This window comes from Rattus norvegicus, chromosome 17, assembly GCF_021556685.1.
Source record: "Rattus norvegicus strain SHRSP/BbbUtx chromosome 17, alternate assembly SHRSP_T2T, whole genome shotgun sequence".
In the NCBI taxonomy this organism is placed as follows: domain Eukaryota; kingdom Metazoa; phylum Chordata; class Mammalia; order Rodentia; family Muridae; genus Rattus; species Rattus norvegicus.
In genome coordinates this window covers 6541431-6559966 of record NC_141550.1, presented here as the reverse complement: position 1 = coordinate 6559966, position 18536 = coordinate 6541431, and the positions used below count along the sequence as shown (strand labels likewise).

Genomic DNA, 18536 nt, shown 5'->3' with positions numbered 1-18536 from the left:
CTTCGGTTCCCTCCAGTTCTCCACAGATGATCCTCAGAACGGGTTGCATAGCTTTGCCTCCCCCCCCACCCCCGCTTCCCCCACCCCATTAGGCCGCCCTTGGTATTCGCCCAGCGCCTCGCGCAGCTGTGCGCCCTCGCCTTACCTGTGAACATCGCACAGAAGTAAGGGCTGCAGGCTGCCAGGACCACGCGGTGGGCTTCTACCTCCACGTCCTCTGCCACGATCATCACGTCACACAGCAGCCGCTTACTGTAAGACACCAGTGAGGTGACAGAAAGAGTCACAGCATGGACACACACACCCCCGTCCCACCCGGATCACACGCTATCAATACAGAGGCCTGGCGCGGGGACGCGACTACTCTGCGTCTATTGGGCCCAAAGTTGCTTCATTTCTCTTCAGGACCCTGATCCCCAAGTTCTGCAGTGGTGAATATGGACAAGAGTGGCTCAGGGACTGACTTAATGCCAGGGAATATGAGCGTGCGTGCCTCCAGCAAGACTCCACTGCATATGCAAGACTAGTCAGACTCCCAGGTTTAACACCTTCACTTAAAGACAGCCTTGCGCACAGTGCCCCCGACCGTCTTGTGCAAACTCCAGCCATTGCAATCGCTGAGAATCTCGCCAGGGCTGTAGCTCTGTGGTAGTACACTTGCCTAGCGTGTAAGTTCAGTCTCACGTACTGCTAAAAAGGAAAAGAAAGCACTATTTGGGGCCAAGTACACAGCTCGGCGGGTGAAAGTGCTTGATGGGCAGGCGAGAGGATTTCAGTTGAGTCCCGGCTCCTACATTTAGTAAGTCAGGTGCTACTGTGAGCATGCCTTCTGCTCCAGAGCTTGTGAGGGGTGAAGAGAGTAAGTCACTAGGGCTTGCCGGCTACCAGTCTAGCTCCCAATTCAGTAAGACGCCCTGTCCCAAGAGAATACTGCATCAGACATTGGTGGTATCATGGATAAAATAAAACATCTGATATCCTCCTCTGACCTCCGAATAAAGCCTCATATACTGGTACACACAAACACATGCGCATGTACACGCACACATATGTGTACATGTGCACACACACATACAAATGCATGCACATACATACACACGAACACAGGCGCATGTGCATGCATACACGTGCACAATCTTATGGGCTGAGGATATGACTCAGTTTGTAAAGTGTTTGCTATCAAAGCATGAGGGGACCTGAGTTCAATCCCCAAGAAGCCACTTTTAAAGGCCAGGCACCGTGATGTATGCCTCTAATCCCAGCACTAGGAAGGGAGAGACGAAAATATCCCTTGGCTCGCTGGTCGGCCGGTCTAGTCAAATATGCAAGCTCCAAGTTCAGTGAGAGACCTTGCCACTGAAAATAAAACATGGATGTACACTGCAATACCATCATGCAAGGCACGGCGTGTCCGTGGATGCAGGAGTGGCACAGTATGTATGGGGGTAACCAACTGGATGTGAGGCCTGTACCATGAGAGTGAATTCAGGTCTGGTGCTGTAAACCTGGTCAAAAGACCATGGTTCGGAAGGCCATAAACTCAATGAGGGAACCGACTATTATTGGCTTGCTAAACGGCATGCAGCCCCACAGCCTTCTGAATATGCATAGTTATAACACTGTTCAGCGCTACCAGCAAACTTGACCAGAGAACCTTTTCACTACAGTGGAAGGACTTAATACACAGACTCATAATTGGTCATGCTAAGAATAAGTGTCTACTGAGTGTTGACCCCTAAAAGGGACGTGTGTATCAGTCGCCCAAGGCTCAGGGAACATCATAGAAAACAGAAAGGATCCAAGAGCTGGAGGGTGGGAAGCGTATCATGAAATCCTGTCTTCAGGACGCGGGCATAGCCCTTGCTCTCGTGAACTCAGCAGCTATGATTAGCCACACAAGACTGAATCGGCAAGGTAAGTCAACACGAGACAAAGCAGTTATCCGCCAAGAAAGAAGACAGGAAGGGGAGATGGGGGCATGTTGGGGTGCCTGGGGGTTGGGAGGGGAGTTTGGTTGTACACATGACCAAGAAGCATTGCATGTATGAAATTATCAAAAAGTTAAAGATATCTTATTTTAAAAAGTGAAATGGCGTGATTAAGGGAGATGCCCAAAACTGAGCTCTTGGCCTCCGATACATGAACCTCTAAATACACACACACACACACACAGAGCACCACCACCACCACCACCACCACCACCACCACCACCACCAGAATCTTCTATCTTTTTACACGGCAGTCACCCCTACTTCACTGGGGACTTAGAGAAGGAAGTAGCATATGTAATCTTGTACCCTGGACCCTATGCTACATGGCTGACACATAGCAGGCCCTGCATCTTTACAAACAAGCAAATGAAATGACTCAATCCATGTTCCTGACAGAACGGGTGATGGAGAGCTGGGCTTAGTGACCCAAGGCTATAGTCCCAGCTATTCAGAAGGGTGAGGCAGGAGGATCTCAAGTTCAAGGCTAGCCTGGTGAGACCATGTCTCAAAACAAAAAGTAAAATAGGCTTTAGGTCAGGGGTTCTCAACCTGTAGGTTGTGACCCCTTTAGCAAACACCTGTCTCCAAAAATATTTATATTACAATTCATAACAACAGAAGAATTAGTTATGAAGTAGTATCAAAAATGATTCTGTGGCTGGGGGAGGGTCACCGCAACATGAGGAATTGTTTTAACAGATTGCAGCATTTGGAAGGTTGAGAACCACCTAGGGTATAGGTCTGTGGAGGGGTACCTGCCTGGCATATTTAAGATTCTGGATTTGGTCTCCAGAATCTCAAAAAGAAAAAAAATGGATATATGAGAACCTAAAAGGTGCCCCATGTCCCTGCCAATCCAAGAACTTTTCCATCACCCTTCCAAGACATTGATGTAAAGTCTTTGCTGAGTTGTCTGATCTGAGCAGATAAGCCGCCCCTTCCCCATTTTTTTTTGACTGCCTTAGCTGGGACAAACATTGTGGGGCCCAATAGTGAGGTCACAGTGAGACTCTTGTCTAAAACAGACAATTTTTTAAATATCAAAATGAGCAAGAACCAGCCTCTCTGACCAGAAAAAAAAAAAAAGATACTAACAACAAAACAGGTATGGTGATGGTATCACGATTACCAACTGATGAGACCTAACATTACCTGGGAGATGGCTGTAGGCATGCCTAAGGGGGATTATCTTGGTTAGGTTAATTGAGATGGAAAAACCTGCCCACCATGGGCGGCACCATTCCCTAGGTTGGGCTTCTGAACTATATAAAGAGGGAAAAGAGAGCATTCATTGCTTCCTGATAATTGACTGTGAATACAATGTGACCGTCTGCCTCCAGTTCCTGCAGCTGTGATCTCCCCAACACCGATACACTGTAACCTCAAAGTGTGAACCCAAATAGACTTTTTAGCCTTTAAGCTGTTTTTGTCAAGAGTATTTTAATTGTACCAGCAAGAATACTAGGAAGAGGACTACGTAGAGAAGAATTAGAAGCCCATAAAAAAATGAGCTTTGTTCTCTTTTAATGTATTTTATGATATTTACGGTCAATTCACTTATGAGAGGATGCGTGTACATGTGTGTAGAGGTGTACATACACATGTGTGCACATGTATGTGGAGTCCTGAGGTTAATGACAGCTGTTTCGTTTGAATTGTAGTACATTGACATTCCATGGCATGCATGTGTTTGTGTGAAGGTCAAAGAAGAGCTGGCTGAAACCGATTCCCTCCTTACACCGTAAGAGTCCTAGAGACCAAACCCAGGTCATCAAGTCTGGCAACCAACTGAGCCAACCTGCCCACTCGTGAGACAAGGCCACTTACGGGAGCTGTAACTCACCACCGGCTGACTAGGCTGCCTTGCTCCAGGGGTCTGTCTGCCAATCTCTCCCATTCCACCTACACCCTCATCACCCTCAGCTGCTGTACCTGCCTTCTTCCGGAGGGCTGGGGACCTGAACTTAGTTCCTTATGCCTGGCAAGCACTTTGGCCTGTGAGCCATCTCCCCAACCCCTTAACTTTTTACAGGTGTTCCCTGACCAGCCCCTGTGAAGCAACAGTCTTTTCAACAGTGACAAGCTGTGAGCATGGCCTCCTACTGTGCACAAAATCACTCCAGAGTAAAGCAAACGCCTCAGTATAAGTCTCAGAAATACCAGCCTAGTAGAAGAAATCAAAAGTATAAAATCGCAAAAGGAAAAGCTGCTAAATTAGATGCCCATGTTTAAAACACTTGCAGTTTAAAGGACATCATTGGGAAATATGGGATTCCAATCCTTAGGACGATTTTTTTATTTTTATGAAGGCAAAACATTGATACCAAGATGGGCATCTATCTAGAATATAAATCCGACTCTAACTTACACGCGAATAATCAACAGAAAAATAACCTGTTTAAAATGGAGACAAGGGATTTCAAAACACATCTTTCAAAACATGTCTTCCTACATAAGACGGTAGGACAAACAATCACAGGAGAAAATGCTCACAACCGTCAGAATCTCAAAATCGTCAGATATCACCTCACGCCCACTATGAAACCTATGAATAAAATCACATGTAATAGCAAACGTCAGAGAGGAACTAGAGAAATTGGAAAAGGGCAATTCTACCACTATGTCCTCCCACCCCTATGTCTCCCCCCCATGTTCCCCCACCCCTGTGTTCCCCCATCCCTGTGTCCTCCCCACACCTACGTCCCCCTATGTCTTCCCACTGCTATGTCCCCCTACCCTTGTGTCCTCCCTATATCTCCCCACCCCTACATCCTCCCACCCCACATCCCCCACCCCTACATCCCCAACCCCTATGTCCCCCCATCCCTATGTCCCCTGCCCCTACAGCCCCTGGCCCCCACAGCCCCCACACCTACATCCTCCCGCCCCATGTCCTCCCACCCCTATATCCACATCCAAGAAATGAAGAGACATGTACCTGAGGATTAAGAGCGGGCAGTGCTCGCTATAGACAAAGCCTAACCTGTTTCCTGCCCAGATGAAATGCACCTCTCCAATTAAACAGATGAAATGCTGCCATGTGCTACAGCATGGATGACCTCCAAACACGACATAAGGCAGTGTGGTCACACACACACTCACACACACACACACACTCACATACACATACACACACACTCACATTCACACACATATACACATTCATACACACATACACACTCACACTCACACACCCACACTCACACATACACACACACTCACACACACTCACATACACTCTAACACACTCAGACTCACACACATACGTACACACACTCACATACGCATACACACACTCACACACACTCACACACTCACACTCACACACATATAGACATTCACACACTCACATACACACACTCACACTCACACACACTCACACACATACATACACACTCACACACATACATACACACTCACACACTCACATACACACACTCATATACACACACTCACATACACACACATACACATACACTCACACACACACATACATACACACTCACATACACACATTCACATACACACACTCATATACACACACTCACATATACACACACTCACATACACACATACATACACTCACATTCACACACATATACACATTCATACACACATACACACTCACACTCACACACCCACACTCACACATACACACACACTCACACACACTCACATACACTCTAACACACTCAGACTCACACACATACGTACACACACTCACATACGCATACACACACTCACACACACTCACACACTCACACTCACACACATATAGACATTCACACACTCACATACACACACTCACACTCACACACACTCACACACATACATACACACTCACACACTCACATACACACTCACACACTCACATACACACACTCATATACACACACTCACATACACACACATACACATACACTCACACACACACATACATACACACTCACATACACACACTCATATACACACACTCACATATACACACACTTACATACACACATACATACACTCACACACACATACATACACACTCACACACTCACGCTTACACACTCATATACACACACTCATATACACACTCACATACACACATACATACACTCACACACACATACATACACACTCACACACTCACGCTTACACACTCATATACACACTCATACACACACATACATACACACTCACACACTCACATATACACACTCACATACACACACTCACATACACACATACATACACTCACACACACATACATACACACTCACGCTTACACACTCATATACACACACTCATACACACACACACACACACACACACACACACCCCTGTAATCCTCCACTTAAGGAGGTGGAAGCGGGGGATCAGAAATTCAAATCTAGCCTGGACTACAAGAGTCAAAAACTCAAACAAAAGAAGTACTGGAAAAAGTCTTAGCTAACTGGGAGTTTGCCTTAGACGCAGGCCCTCGATATCCAGAACCCACATTTAACAAAAAGGTTCGGGGCTGGGGAGATGGCTCAGCGGTTAAGAGCACTGGCTGCTCTTCCAGAGGTCCTGAGTTCAATTCCCAGCAACCACATGGTGGCTCACAACCATCTGTAATGGGATCCAGTGCCCTCTTCTGGTCTGAAGACAGCGACAGTGTACTCAGATACATAAAATAAATAAATATTTAAAAAGAAAAAAGTTAAGTGTGAGGACACACTTGTAATACCAGGCAAACCTTGGGGGCCCGCAGGTGATCTGAGCTAGCCTACTAGGTGACTTCAAGTCACTAAGAGACCCTATCTCAAAACAATGGAACAACACCCGAGGAATGACACTGACATCCTCTTTTGGCTCTAATGCATACGCATACATACGTGCGTGTGCCTTACACATGTGCATGCACACTCAAATGCACACACACTCCAAAAGCCAAAAAGAAAAGAAAAGGAAAAGAAACATTCGTTGAAAGGAAGCAGACACAAAGGAGCACCCAATGTATGATTCTAAAGTTGCCAAATGTATGGAGACGAGAGGCAGGCCAGTGTTTCAGGGGGTAACGAGGAACGGCAGGGTTTGCAGAGGAAGCAGGCAAGTCACAAGTACGCAGACCTTCTTTTGGGAAAGATGAAACTATTAAAGCAGACAGCAGACCGGTGACTGTCGGTGCTTTAAACGTCACAATTTAATCAGGTGAACTGTAGAGAATGTTAGTCATCTCCTCGTAAAGCAGAAAGGACCTGCTCAGATGGTTCTTTACCAGTCATGAGTTCACAGCACCCAACGACTGAAACAACACTGGGTCAGTAGGGATCAGTAGACAGTACTGGCAACCTGAGTTCAACTCCACAAAGTTGTCCTCTGGTCTCCACAAACCCACTGCGGCATGGGCGCCCAGGACTGACTCTCTCTCTCTCTCTCTCTCTCTCTCTCTCTCTCTCTCTCTCCTCTCTCTCTCTCTCTCTCTCTCTCTCTCTCTCTCTCTCTCTCTCTCACACACACACACACACACACACACACACACCACATGCATGCACAAATAATACTAATTTTTTTTTAAGAGGGCATAAAACTGCTTATAGCAGTATTTGGCAGTGAAAACCAACAAGGGGCCAGGGGGCCGATCGGTAGAAATAATGCATGTTTATCAAGCACAAACAAGCTTCAGGAGAGAGGGAGACAGAGAGATGGGGAGAGAGGGAGAAGGGAGGAGTAGGGAGGAGCGGAGGGAATTGTAAACAAGGGCTGGTTGCTCTGTCCTTCCTGCTCCCCTCTTTCCGGCTCTGGAAAGGACTTGTCTCCACCGCCCACTGGTCTCTAGGTCAGGAACTAGGGCCACTAGAAGTCTGCCACCCCAAAGTGGCACAGCCAGAACCGAGCACCGAAATGTGAAGGAGGGGCAGGGCTGGGTGGTTGCCATGCCAACAGCTCATTCTCTACCACAGAAGTAAAAAGAATAGGGAACTCAGGATGTATGATTCATAAATCGCAAAGAGCCTGTGTGCTGGGACTAAAATAGCTCCGGCGTGAGGGCGGGGAGCATGGAGCTCACGAGGAGCCAGTCAAGACCCCTGGGTACTCTGGAGGAGTTCTGAGTCTCAGCTGAGCAAAGCCTGCCTGCCTGCTCTCCAGTAAATCCCATTAAAGTCACCCAGATCCATAACGCAGTAATGCGGGCCTCCCTTCTCCCTGCCTAACCTGTGCTCCTGGGCTTTTTAAAAGACAGCCTTCAACTGCCTTGGGACTTGATATTGTCTCTCAATACCACAAGAATACAAGCTTCCCTGAGGGGCAAGGCTTTGATTCTCTTACTTGCTCTGCCCTAGGTCTGCAACGGAGCTCGGTGGCTACTGTATCTTCAAACTAACAGTGACAGGAGGCTCGGGCTGCAACAGTAGCTAAGGCCTCCTCACCATTCTCCTCCCGGCTGTTGAAACCTACTCTGTTTCTGGGACTTGATTCTGTAGAAATAGTGGCTACGGTGCACGCAGATTAACACCCCTTAACAACCCAGCAAGAGTGGTACTAAGACCAGCCTCGGTCGGTGCTTGACAAGAGCGAGGTCGGGAGATGAAGTTGCCCAGGGCCACGTGGTTAGTATGCGCCAGAGCCACTACTCAAAGCGGAGTCTTTGCTTATGAGATGAACAACCCCGATGGGACGCTGACTCCTACAAGTGGGTTTTCGCATGGAATGCCATCTACCCATCTGATCGACATTAGAAAATAGTAACCGGGGTTGGGGATTTAGCTCAGTGGTAGAGCGCTTGCCTAGGAAGTGCAAGGCCCTGGGTTCGGTCCCCAGCTCCGAAAAAAAAAGAACCAAAAAAAAAAAAAAAATAGTAACCGGGGGAGGGGGGATGTTCAGCAATAGAAAAAGTCAGATCTGAGATACCCTGAAGAGAAAGCGATTCCCCCAAAGATCGATTCGTAGGTACCACTAACAAAACCATATGGGGCATTAAAGAAATTAACCCTTATTTCCATTTTATGTATATAGATAGGTTTTGAATTGGGTGTATGCCTGGGCACCGTGTACATGCAGTGCCTATAGAGGCCAGAAGAGGGCATCGGATCCCCTGGAACTAGAATCACAAATGGTTGGGAGCTGCCAGATGGGTGATGGGAATTGAACCCACATCCCCTGCGGAAGCAGCCAGCACTCTAAACCTCTGAGCCAAGTCTGTATGGGACTTTTTGGTCATCCTCATTTTCTCCAAGTTCTGCTGTGGTAAAGACGGTCTGGAGAGGAAGACAAAGACAGAAGGCAGGGGCAACTCACGCCGAAACCTGAAATAAACTTTCCCCAGTCCAGTATAAGCGGTGCAATTCATCTGAACAAAACAGAAAGACAGAGGACAATAGCATTCGTCTGAATCCCAGCAAAGGTCTGTGGTCCCTAGACCAGTGCTCCCCAAACACTATCCACGAGAGAGCATCTTAGACCAGTGCTCCCCAAACACTATCCATGAGAGAGCGTGAGTCAAGCACGTGTGGGAAGTCTCTGGTCAGGCTTAGTGGAGTATTCACTATGTCTGCGTGCATTCTCGTGCCCATTTGAGTTTGAGTGTCCGTGTTCCAGGTGTCTAGAAGGAGCTAGCATTCCTCAGTTGTTGGCAGTGCCGAGCCCTAAAGGAGAAGGGACAGTACGACTATTGGTAGCTAGACCCAAGTCAAGCAGACATTCTTGGAGAAAGAAATGAGAGTCAGTAACCAACGGGGGCTCGGGTGACTTCTAACTTCAAAGTGAAGGGGTGGTGGTAGCCCAAGGAATCCTGTGTGTCTGTCCCGAGGTCTGCAGCTGGATGGACAGGCAAACTCTGGCCTGGTGAGAAAGCCCACTCTGCAATTGAATGACTGACATAACCTGCACCCTAAGGCAGTAAATGTGTGGCTCCCACAGAGTCTCGGACACCTCATCTCACAGACATTATTGGTGATGGAAGATCTGAGTCCACAAACATGGCCTCCATCCCTCCCCAGTGCCAAGTTACAGACTTTCTAGGGAATCAGCAGGTAGCCTAGCACAAATCCAACAGTGCCGTGTGCTGCTTAATTTAATTCGGTGTGTGTGTGTGTGTGTGTGTGTGTGTGTGTGTGTGTGATTGTGTATGTGAGTGTATGTGTATGTGTGTGTATGTGAATGTGAATGTGTGTGTATGTGAGTGTATGTGTTGTATTTGCTGTGTATGTGTATATGCGTGAATGTGAGTGAATATGTGTAAGTGTGCATGTGTGTGAGTGTATGTATATGTGAGTGTATGTTATATGTGTATGTGTGATTGTGTGTGTATGTGAGATATGCGTGTGTGTGCATGAATGTGTAAGTATGTATGTATGTATATGTGAATGTGAGTATGTATGTGTGTATGGGTGTATATGTTGTATGTGTATGTATGTGAGTGTGTATGTGTAGGTGAGTGTATTATGAGTATATATGTTGTATGTGTGTGTGTGAGTGTGTGTATGTGTATGTGAGTGTGATGCATGTGAGTATATATATTGTATGTGTATATGTATGTGTGTGTGCATGAATGTGTGTATGTATGCATGTGAGTGTGTACAAGTGTACATGTTCTATCTGTGTGAATTTGTGAGTGTGTATATGTGTGTGAGCATATGTGTGTGAGTATATATGTTGTATGTGTATGTATGTGTGAGTGTGTATGTGTGTGTGAGTATATATATATTATATATGTGTATGTATGTGTGTGTGAGTGCATGAATGTGTCTAAGTGTGTATATGCCTGTGGGTGTGCGTGAATGTAAGTGTGTGTTGTGTGAGAATGTGCATGAGTGTGTGTGTGGTAAACTCTGGACAATGCAGAAAGGAGAAAGGAGAAAATAACAGAGAATGAGAACTTCCAGACGGGTGAGCTAACTTGATGGGTAAAGGAACTTTAAGCCTGACAACCTGAGCTCAGTCCCCAGAGCTCAGGTTGAGACTGGGTGAGAGGAGAGACTGACTAAGAGCTATCCTCTGACTCCAGGAGCACACTGTGACACATACACAAACACATACACACATGCACGCATAGATGCATGCTGTAGCACAAACACTGCGCACCGGCACATATACACACAGACACATGCCGTGACACACTTGGCATAGGTGCACGCACAGATGCATCCGAACAGTGGTCAACAAGCTCAGAGGATGTCTGTTTAAATATGTTCAGCCCCCCATCTCAGCAAAACTCCCCTCCGCCATAGGCCATTTTCTCTGCTTGAAGGCCCCTCCCTGCCCCCACTGCCCTTGGCACCTTTAACTCTTACTTGATTCGACTGTCACCCTATCTCCAAAGTTCACTTTCATCCTTGTTTCTGCTTCATCCTTTAAGACCGCACACACCTACAACCTGCCAGGTCGGTCCCTACCTCTAACACACTTGCCATAAGGCTGTTTTCAATAACCTTTCCCCTTCCTGACCTCATGGCCATCACCGACTCGTGCAGGGCCTGGCCAGTGGCTGAGATAGGAAGAAATGATGCTCCTTGGCTTTGTGCTGGAAAACACTGCCAGGGCCTGAACCCGCAGGCAGCGCACTTGGCAAGCGTACACACCGGCTTTCCGGAGAGCTCACACTCTCCTTGCTCAGCTTGGAGACCGGCTCCCTTTCACCTCAGGAATTTCTTTATAGTATTAACGTACATTTCAGGAGAGGCAGATTCTCCCAATCATGTCCAGGAATGACGAGGAAAGCCAAATACATGCCAGCTACAGTCTCTGGTCTGCAATTGTGTGTCACTGCTCAGTTACCCCAATATCACTTCTCAGGTTTGCCCACAGCCTGCTTGACCATGAATGACCCCTCGGGATGAACCACTGAAACGTAGGGATTAAATAGATACTGACAGGGAGGATTCAGTCTCAGAGTCTGCAAGGGAGGGTGGGCAGAGAAGAGTCAGAGTTCAGTGGGCGGTGGTGTGTCCTGGTGTCTGTCCTCGGGCCCTGATGAAGCTCACTCTTTGGGTTCCATCCGTGAGGGCAGGGGAAGGGGAGGGAGGTACCTTCGCAGCTCATTCATGACCTTGAAGGCCTTCCCCATGTGGGCAGGGTTGACAGTGATCATCCTCCGGTTCTTCTCACCATCCCCGGCCTGCTCTGTGGGCTGAGGGCTCGGCTTGACGCTGTCAACAGGAAGAGGGAGGGAAAGAGAGATCACACATTGGTAAGCCCAGTTGTGCACCTTCCCCAGAGCAGATGGGGTTTAGCACCCACAGTGGGGCATCTCTGTCAGCCTGGCCTGTTCTTCTCACCCCGGGCTCAGTGGAGGAAGGGCTGCAGCCTCTCTGCACAACCTTCCAGTGCACAGCTCATTTCTCCTGAGGGGGCCAGACTCCGGCTCTGGTCCTTCCACCGAGCTCTGTGACTTTGTGACAGGGTTTTAACCTCCACCTAGCCTTCCCTCCCTCCCCAAAAGAGAAGTGGTGTGAACACTAACTTCCCTACACAGAGACGCTGGTTCACTTGGCACCGAGTGGGAGCCAACATGTGACAGGTACTGTATTACAGTACTGGGAGACATGATGGCATACACCATGCTCCAGGCCAGTCCCCAGTCCCTCTCACCTCATACTCAGAGTTCAGCGAAGGATAAGAACCAAGTAATGGTCAAACATCGAATCTTGGGCATTGATTTTATAGGAGCTACAGAAGCACAAGGGGTTGATTTAGTAGAGAAAAACAAAGCCTCCCAAATGCAGAGACATGGCCGAGAGACTCAATGTATACAGGTTTTAAAAAAAAAAGCAGACAGCATTGGGGCAACAGGAACAACGGACACAATGACCTAAAGGTTAGTGCCCATGGCTCAGAGAAAGTAGTACATACATGCACCTCGTGCATGCAAGAGCCCACAAAGGCTCAAAGAGGATTCCAGGTCCCCAGAACTAGTGTTGCAGGTAGTTGTAAGCTGCTGGGAACTGAACTCTGGGTGTCTGTAAGAATGGTAAGAGTGGAGCCATGCCTCCAGCTCCTCAGGTGTTTCCTAATGTCGCTCCTGCTTCGGTGGATGACTCTCTGAAGATCTTAGACACAATTGTTACATTTTGTCCTAAGCGTATTACTAAGGCTTTTCTTGTTATTTTGTAATAGAAATTGTCCTTTTTAAAGGTGTATTTAATGATTGTTGCAATTTACACAATGCAACTACATTTACAAATTGATCTTCTAGCCAGCCTCCATATCTATCTCATTGTGTCAAATTACCTGACCATTGGTTCGATTAAATGTTCTTTGTAGATAAACTTTCTAGCATCAATGTATAATGTCAGGGCTGGAGAGATGGCTCAGCAGTTGAGATGATTTACCGCCCTTGCAGACGCCCAGAGTTCAGTTCCCAGTGCACAGCAGCTTACAGCTACCTGTAACACTGCTTCTGGGGACCTGAAATCCTCTTCTGACCTCTGTGGGCATCTCTCTCTCTCTCTCTCTTCCTCTCTCTCTCTCTCTCTCTCTCTCTCTCTCTCTCTCACACACACACACACACACACACACACACACATTCTCTCTTCTCTCTCTCACACACACACATACATTCTCTCTCTCTCCCTCTCTCTATGTATGTATGTATGTATGTATGTATGTATGTATGTATGTATGAATGTATGCATGTGTCTCCCAGGTAGGCTTTGTATGTATGATTCTCCTGCCTCAACTCCCTGAGTGGCTGGATGATAGCCCTGTACCACCAAGCCTAGCTTCTATTTTTTTAAATAATTTTATTCTTAGGGTATTTTGTTTGCGTGTATGTCCATGTACCTAGTGTGTACCTAGTACCTGTGGAGGCCAAAAGAGGGCATCTCATCCTCAAGAGCCGGAGTTACGAATGGCTGTGAACTGCCTACAGGTTCTGAGAATCCAAACCCAGCCAGGCCCTCTGGGAGAGCAGCCAGTGTTGGTAACCCCTGAGCCATCTCTCCAGCCCTTCATGACCTCACCATCGTGCGGGACGTAGAACACTATAGAAAGGGTGCCCCGCGGTTCCAAGGTGTTTACAATCTCATCCGAGGTTCCACAGTCAAGAGCAAAGTGAGTTCCCAATGTCCTCAGACTTGCTGCACAGCAACTTACCCTCTCAGCAACACTGTGCATTCATGTACATAAGTGTACACATGCATGTGTACATGTGTGCACAACACATGTGTACATGTGTGCACACATACATGTAAACACATGCACATATACATGGACACAAGTGCACACATGCATCTGTACATGTGTACTTAAGTGAATACATACATAAGTCCATAAGTGCACAATATGTGTACATATGTGCATGCATACATGTACTCAGGTGGTGCACACATACTTCTGTACACATGTACTTAAGTGTACACATACATATGTCCATAAGTGCACACACATGTGTACATAAGTTAATGAACATTGTACATGCATGTACATATACATGTACATATGTGCACACATGCATGTACACAAGTGCACACATACATCTGTACTTAAGTGCACACATACATATGTGCACAAGTACACCCATATATGTGGCCATAAGTACACACATACATGTGGCCATAAGTACACACATATATCTGTATATATGTTTATACTTACATGCACACATACATGTGGCCATAAGTGCACATATACATGTGGCCATGGTTGTACATATGTATACACACACATGAGTACCTCAGCCTAGGATACTTGGCCAGGGACAGTTACTAGAGCCTGCTGTTTCCTTCCCTAGATCTTTCTCTCCAGATATAGTTCATCACCCAACAGCACTGTATCATCTGGCTCGTGACCCCCAACAAGGCTGGTGGACCCCCTCTTCTCACCTATGAAACTTGAGGCCATGTTGAGTCATGCTGCAACTCTCTCATCCAAGTCCAGAGTCTATGGCCACACTTTCCAACCTGCTCAGAGCCAGTCTAAAGAGACTCAGCCTTCTAGGTTTCATGAACTGGCAAGGGTACACCACTATCAAATTCCCCCAAAAATCAGTTTATATGTCCCCTTCCCAGCAGACCTGAAGCTCTGGCTCTGTACCCCAATATCCAAGTTTCACTGAATCAGACCATACTGAAGAGTAAATTGGGCAACCAGTTGTGATGGTTTGCATGTGCTTGGCCCAGGGAGTGGCACTATTAGAAGGTGTGGTCTTGTTGGAGGAAGTGTGTCACTGTGGGAGGGTGGGCTTGGAGACCCTCCTCCTAGCTGCCTGAGGATGCTCAGTCTGTTCCTGGCTTCCTTCAGATGAAGATGTAGAACTCAGCTCCTCCTGTACCATGCCTGCCTGGACACTGCCATGCTTCTGCCTTGATGATAATGGACTGAACCTCTGAACCTGTTAGCCAGCCCCAGTTAAATGCTGTCCTTTATAAAATTTGCATTGGTCATGGGGTCTGTTCACAGCAATCAAACCCTAATTAAAACACCAATCATGAGGGAACTCAGAAGAAATAGTTATCTAAGCCATTTACTGCATAAGCTTCAATCAAATTAATGCGTGTGATCAAATGACTAAGGATATTACCCAACAGTCCGTTTCCCACACTATCCTGCTACTGGTCAAACTCACTTGTGTGAGCCAACATGGATGCAGTGAATGATTCCTTTAGCCCAACTGGTAAAAAGGCCAAGAACTGGAGCTGGAGAGAGGACTCGGCTGTGAAGAGTTCTTACTGCTTTTGCAAGTTCTGTTCCCAGCACCCATGTCGGGCAGCTCACAACCTCCCGACACTCCAGCTCCATGGAATTGCATGCCCTCTTCTGGTTTCCATAAAGAGCAGAATGTATACACACATACACACATACACACACACACACACACACACACACGCACACATACACACATATGCACACATACACACACATGCACACATATACATACACACACATGCACACATAGACACACATGCACACATATACACATGCACACATACACACACATGCACACATACACACACATGCACACATACACACTTACACACATGCACACATACACACTTACACACATGCACACACACATGCACACATAGACACACATGCACACATATACACATGCACACATACACACATGCACATATACACACACATACACACACATACACGCACACATACACACATGCACACATAAACACACACGTACACACATGTACACACACATGCACATATATGCGTGCACGCACACACACACACATATACATGTAAATTTAAAAAAATGAATCTTTTAAAGACACAGGCTAAGCACCTATCCCGGGCTCAGAGACAGGAGGGGCGACAATCGGCTCCCTGTTTGTATTTCTCTCAGGTGTCCGCTGACTCCATTCAAGAAGTCAGGATAAGACAGTCGAGCCTCAGAAAGGGACAGACCTGGCTGTCCACTCCCCGCCACCTGAACCCCACCTTGAGCTCTCGGTGTGTCTTCTCCAGTGTTTTGGAGCAGTGCACCGGCCTCCACCAGACATCCCTGCTGTGATGTGCTCTGCTCTTCTGAAAGGCAAGTGGGGTCATGTCGGTCACATCTTTGCAGTGACCAATTGCCCTATGTATTCACTAGCCACAGAAGAGTGTCTTTTAAGAGCTGGGTGTGGTGGCACATGCCTTTAATCCCAGCACTGGGCAGGCGGATGACTTTGGTCTACACAGCCAGGGAGGTTACACAGAGAAACCTTGTGCCAAAAAAAAAAAAAAAAAAAAAAAAAAAGGCTTTCAAAAACTGCTACAGCAGCAAGATAATCTCACAAATTCTCCACCTAAAGTCACAATTCACCACCACCACACACACACCAACCTGAACTGAGCCCTGATCTCCATCCCGAACTGACCTACTCAGACCCTGACTGGGTAACGTCACATAGGAACTGCCCACTGCAGACAGAATTCCCCTCCCTTTCCAGTAGCTCAGGCCTGAGAGTCTGCTCTGTGAGGACCACCTCAGCTTTGCCTCCTCTGGCCAATCCTTGCAGTATCAGCCCCAACTGTTCTCTTCCTAAATTTCCTAAATTCCTATCATATTTCTAGCATGATCCAGCTGGTGCACAGAACATGGCTGTGTGTGATTTTTTTTTTATTACTTATCTTGTCAACCTCCCTGACACCAACGTATTGACGGGTAAGGTCCATGTGTCCCAGGACTGTCTGCTGTAAAGGCCCCAGACCTGCGCACGAATGACTCCATGGTGGAGGCATCATTGAGGCTGTAAAACTCAGAATGAAACAGGACCAGCCGCGTGCCAAGCCTAAAACAAAGGCCCAACCCATCAGAAGTCCACAGTTCGGGAAATTCTCTAAATGCACTAACCTTGCCTTTTTGGCTTCTGCAGTTACACTTCTGTCTAACTGTTCTTTTTAACGGAAGTGCGTCAACACGGGACATGGCTGCTGTGTTTAAAGCTCATCCTGAGAAAGGCTCGGGGCTGCCCTGGGATCCTGAACACAGAGCAGAGTCATAGGCTGGGTAGGAAAGACTTAAACCCATGTCTGAGCTGACTTCTCCGGTGAGTTCCCCACAACACTGTGTGACTTGCAACCCTGCCTACCTGGCATGGGCTCATGCTACAGAAGGCCATCAGTGAATGTCAGGGGAGGGTTTGGAGGTAAAAACCTCTCATCTGTCCTTACAGGTGTTACATAGCAAAGCAGAGTGGACAATGTCACTGACTCAACCACCGTGAACAAACGACTGCAGACACTGACAGGGGAAGAGGCCTCAACTATACATGAACACATGGAAACTAGTATAAAAGTGTACATAAGAGATGTGTGCTCTTGCTGGCCGCTGGTGCTGCACACCTTGACCCTGGCACTTGGGAGGCAGGGACAGGTGGATCTCTGAGTTCAAGGCCAGCCTGGTCTACATACAGATGAGTTCCAGGACAACCGGGACTATGCAAAGAAACCCTGTCTTGGGGGGAAAAAGAAAACAAAGAAGATAAACGTTATGACTGTGCCTCTCTAAATCCCACAGGCCACAGCCCATCTTGTCTTCTCCCCTACTGTTATGTAAGCGAACCCACACATATCCCAAATGGCCCTCTCCCAGGCTGGGATTTCTCTCTGGATTCTCTGCCTCCCATGACACAACCAATAGGAGTACATTTATCCCGGTCAGAACCTGAGCTGTCGTCCTTCATGGCTTGTTTAATGCACACATGTGTCCTCTGTCATCTCTGCTACCTCCCTTCCACCTCGTCTGTTGCCTGGGTTCTCACCACCAGCTCCTTCACCGTGGCAGCAATGGTCACGAGGCCTCCTCCTCATTCCTCTCGGGGTTCAGAATGAACCTCAGAGAGCAATCATGGCCTTTCACCATCCTGCCACTGCCCTGAAGACTCATTACTGTATAACTATCATATTTGCCTCAACCTAAATGCCTGGTCGTCTTTGGCTTGGTGAGGTGTGTCGGCCTAAAGCACGCATCGATTGCCACCTCGGCTCTCCTCAGTCCAGCTCAGTCGCAGATCGTCCTGTGACCAGCTAGGGGCCTTCCCTACCAGGCAGCCTGACCAGCTGTCCTCTGAACAGCTCTTCCTGTCTGTCTTCCCCACGCAGTGTGTGCTGGTCGGTGTCTCAGCCGGACGAGGGGAA

At 47.5% G+C, this 18536-nt stretch overlaps 1 protein-coding gene across 2 annotated transcripts in view; it reads right to left on the bottom strand.

Moving 5' to 3' along the window:
• Klhl3 (kelch-like family member 3) overlaps positions 1 to 18536 on the bottom strand; it is a 120585-nt gene that overhangs the window by 91661 nt on the left and 10388 nt on the right. For both annotated transcript variants that reach the window (XM_087591298.1, NM_001419643.1), the window contains 2 exon segments: positions 11990 to 12109; positions 146 to 252 (listed from right to left, as the gene is read on the bottom strand). Coding sequence is in view for 1 of the 2 variants with exons in the window: in NM_001419643.1 (NP_001406572.1) it covers positions 146 to 252; positions 11990 to 12109 (227 nt within the window). In the remaining variant the exon portion in view is untranslated.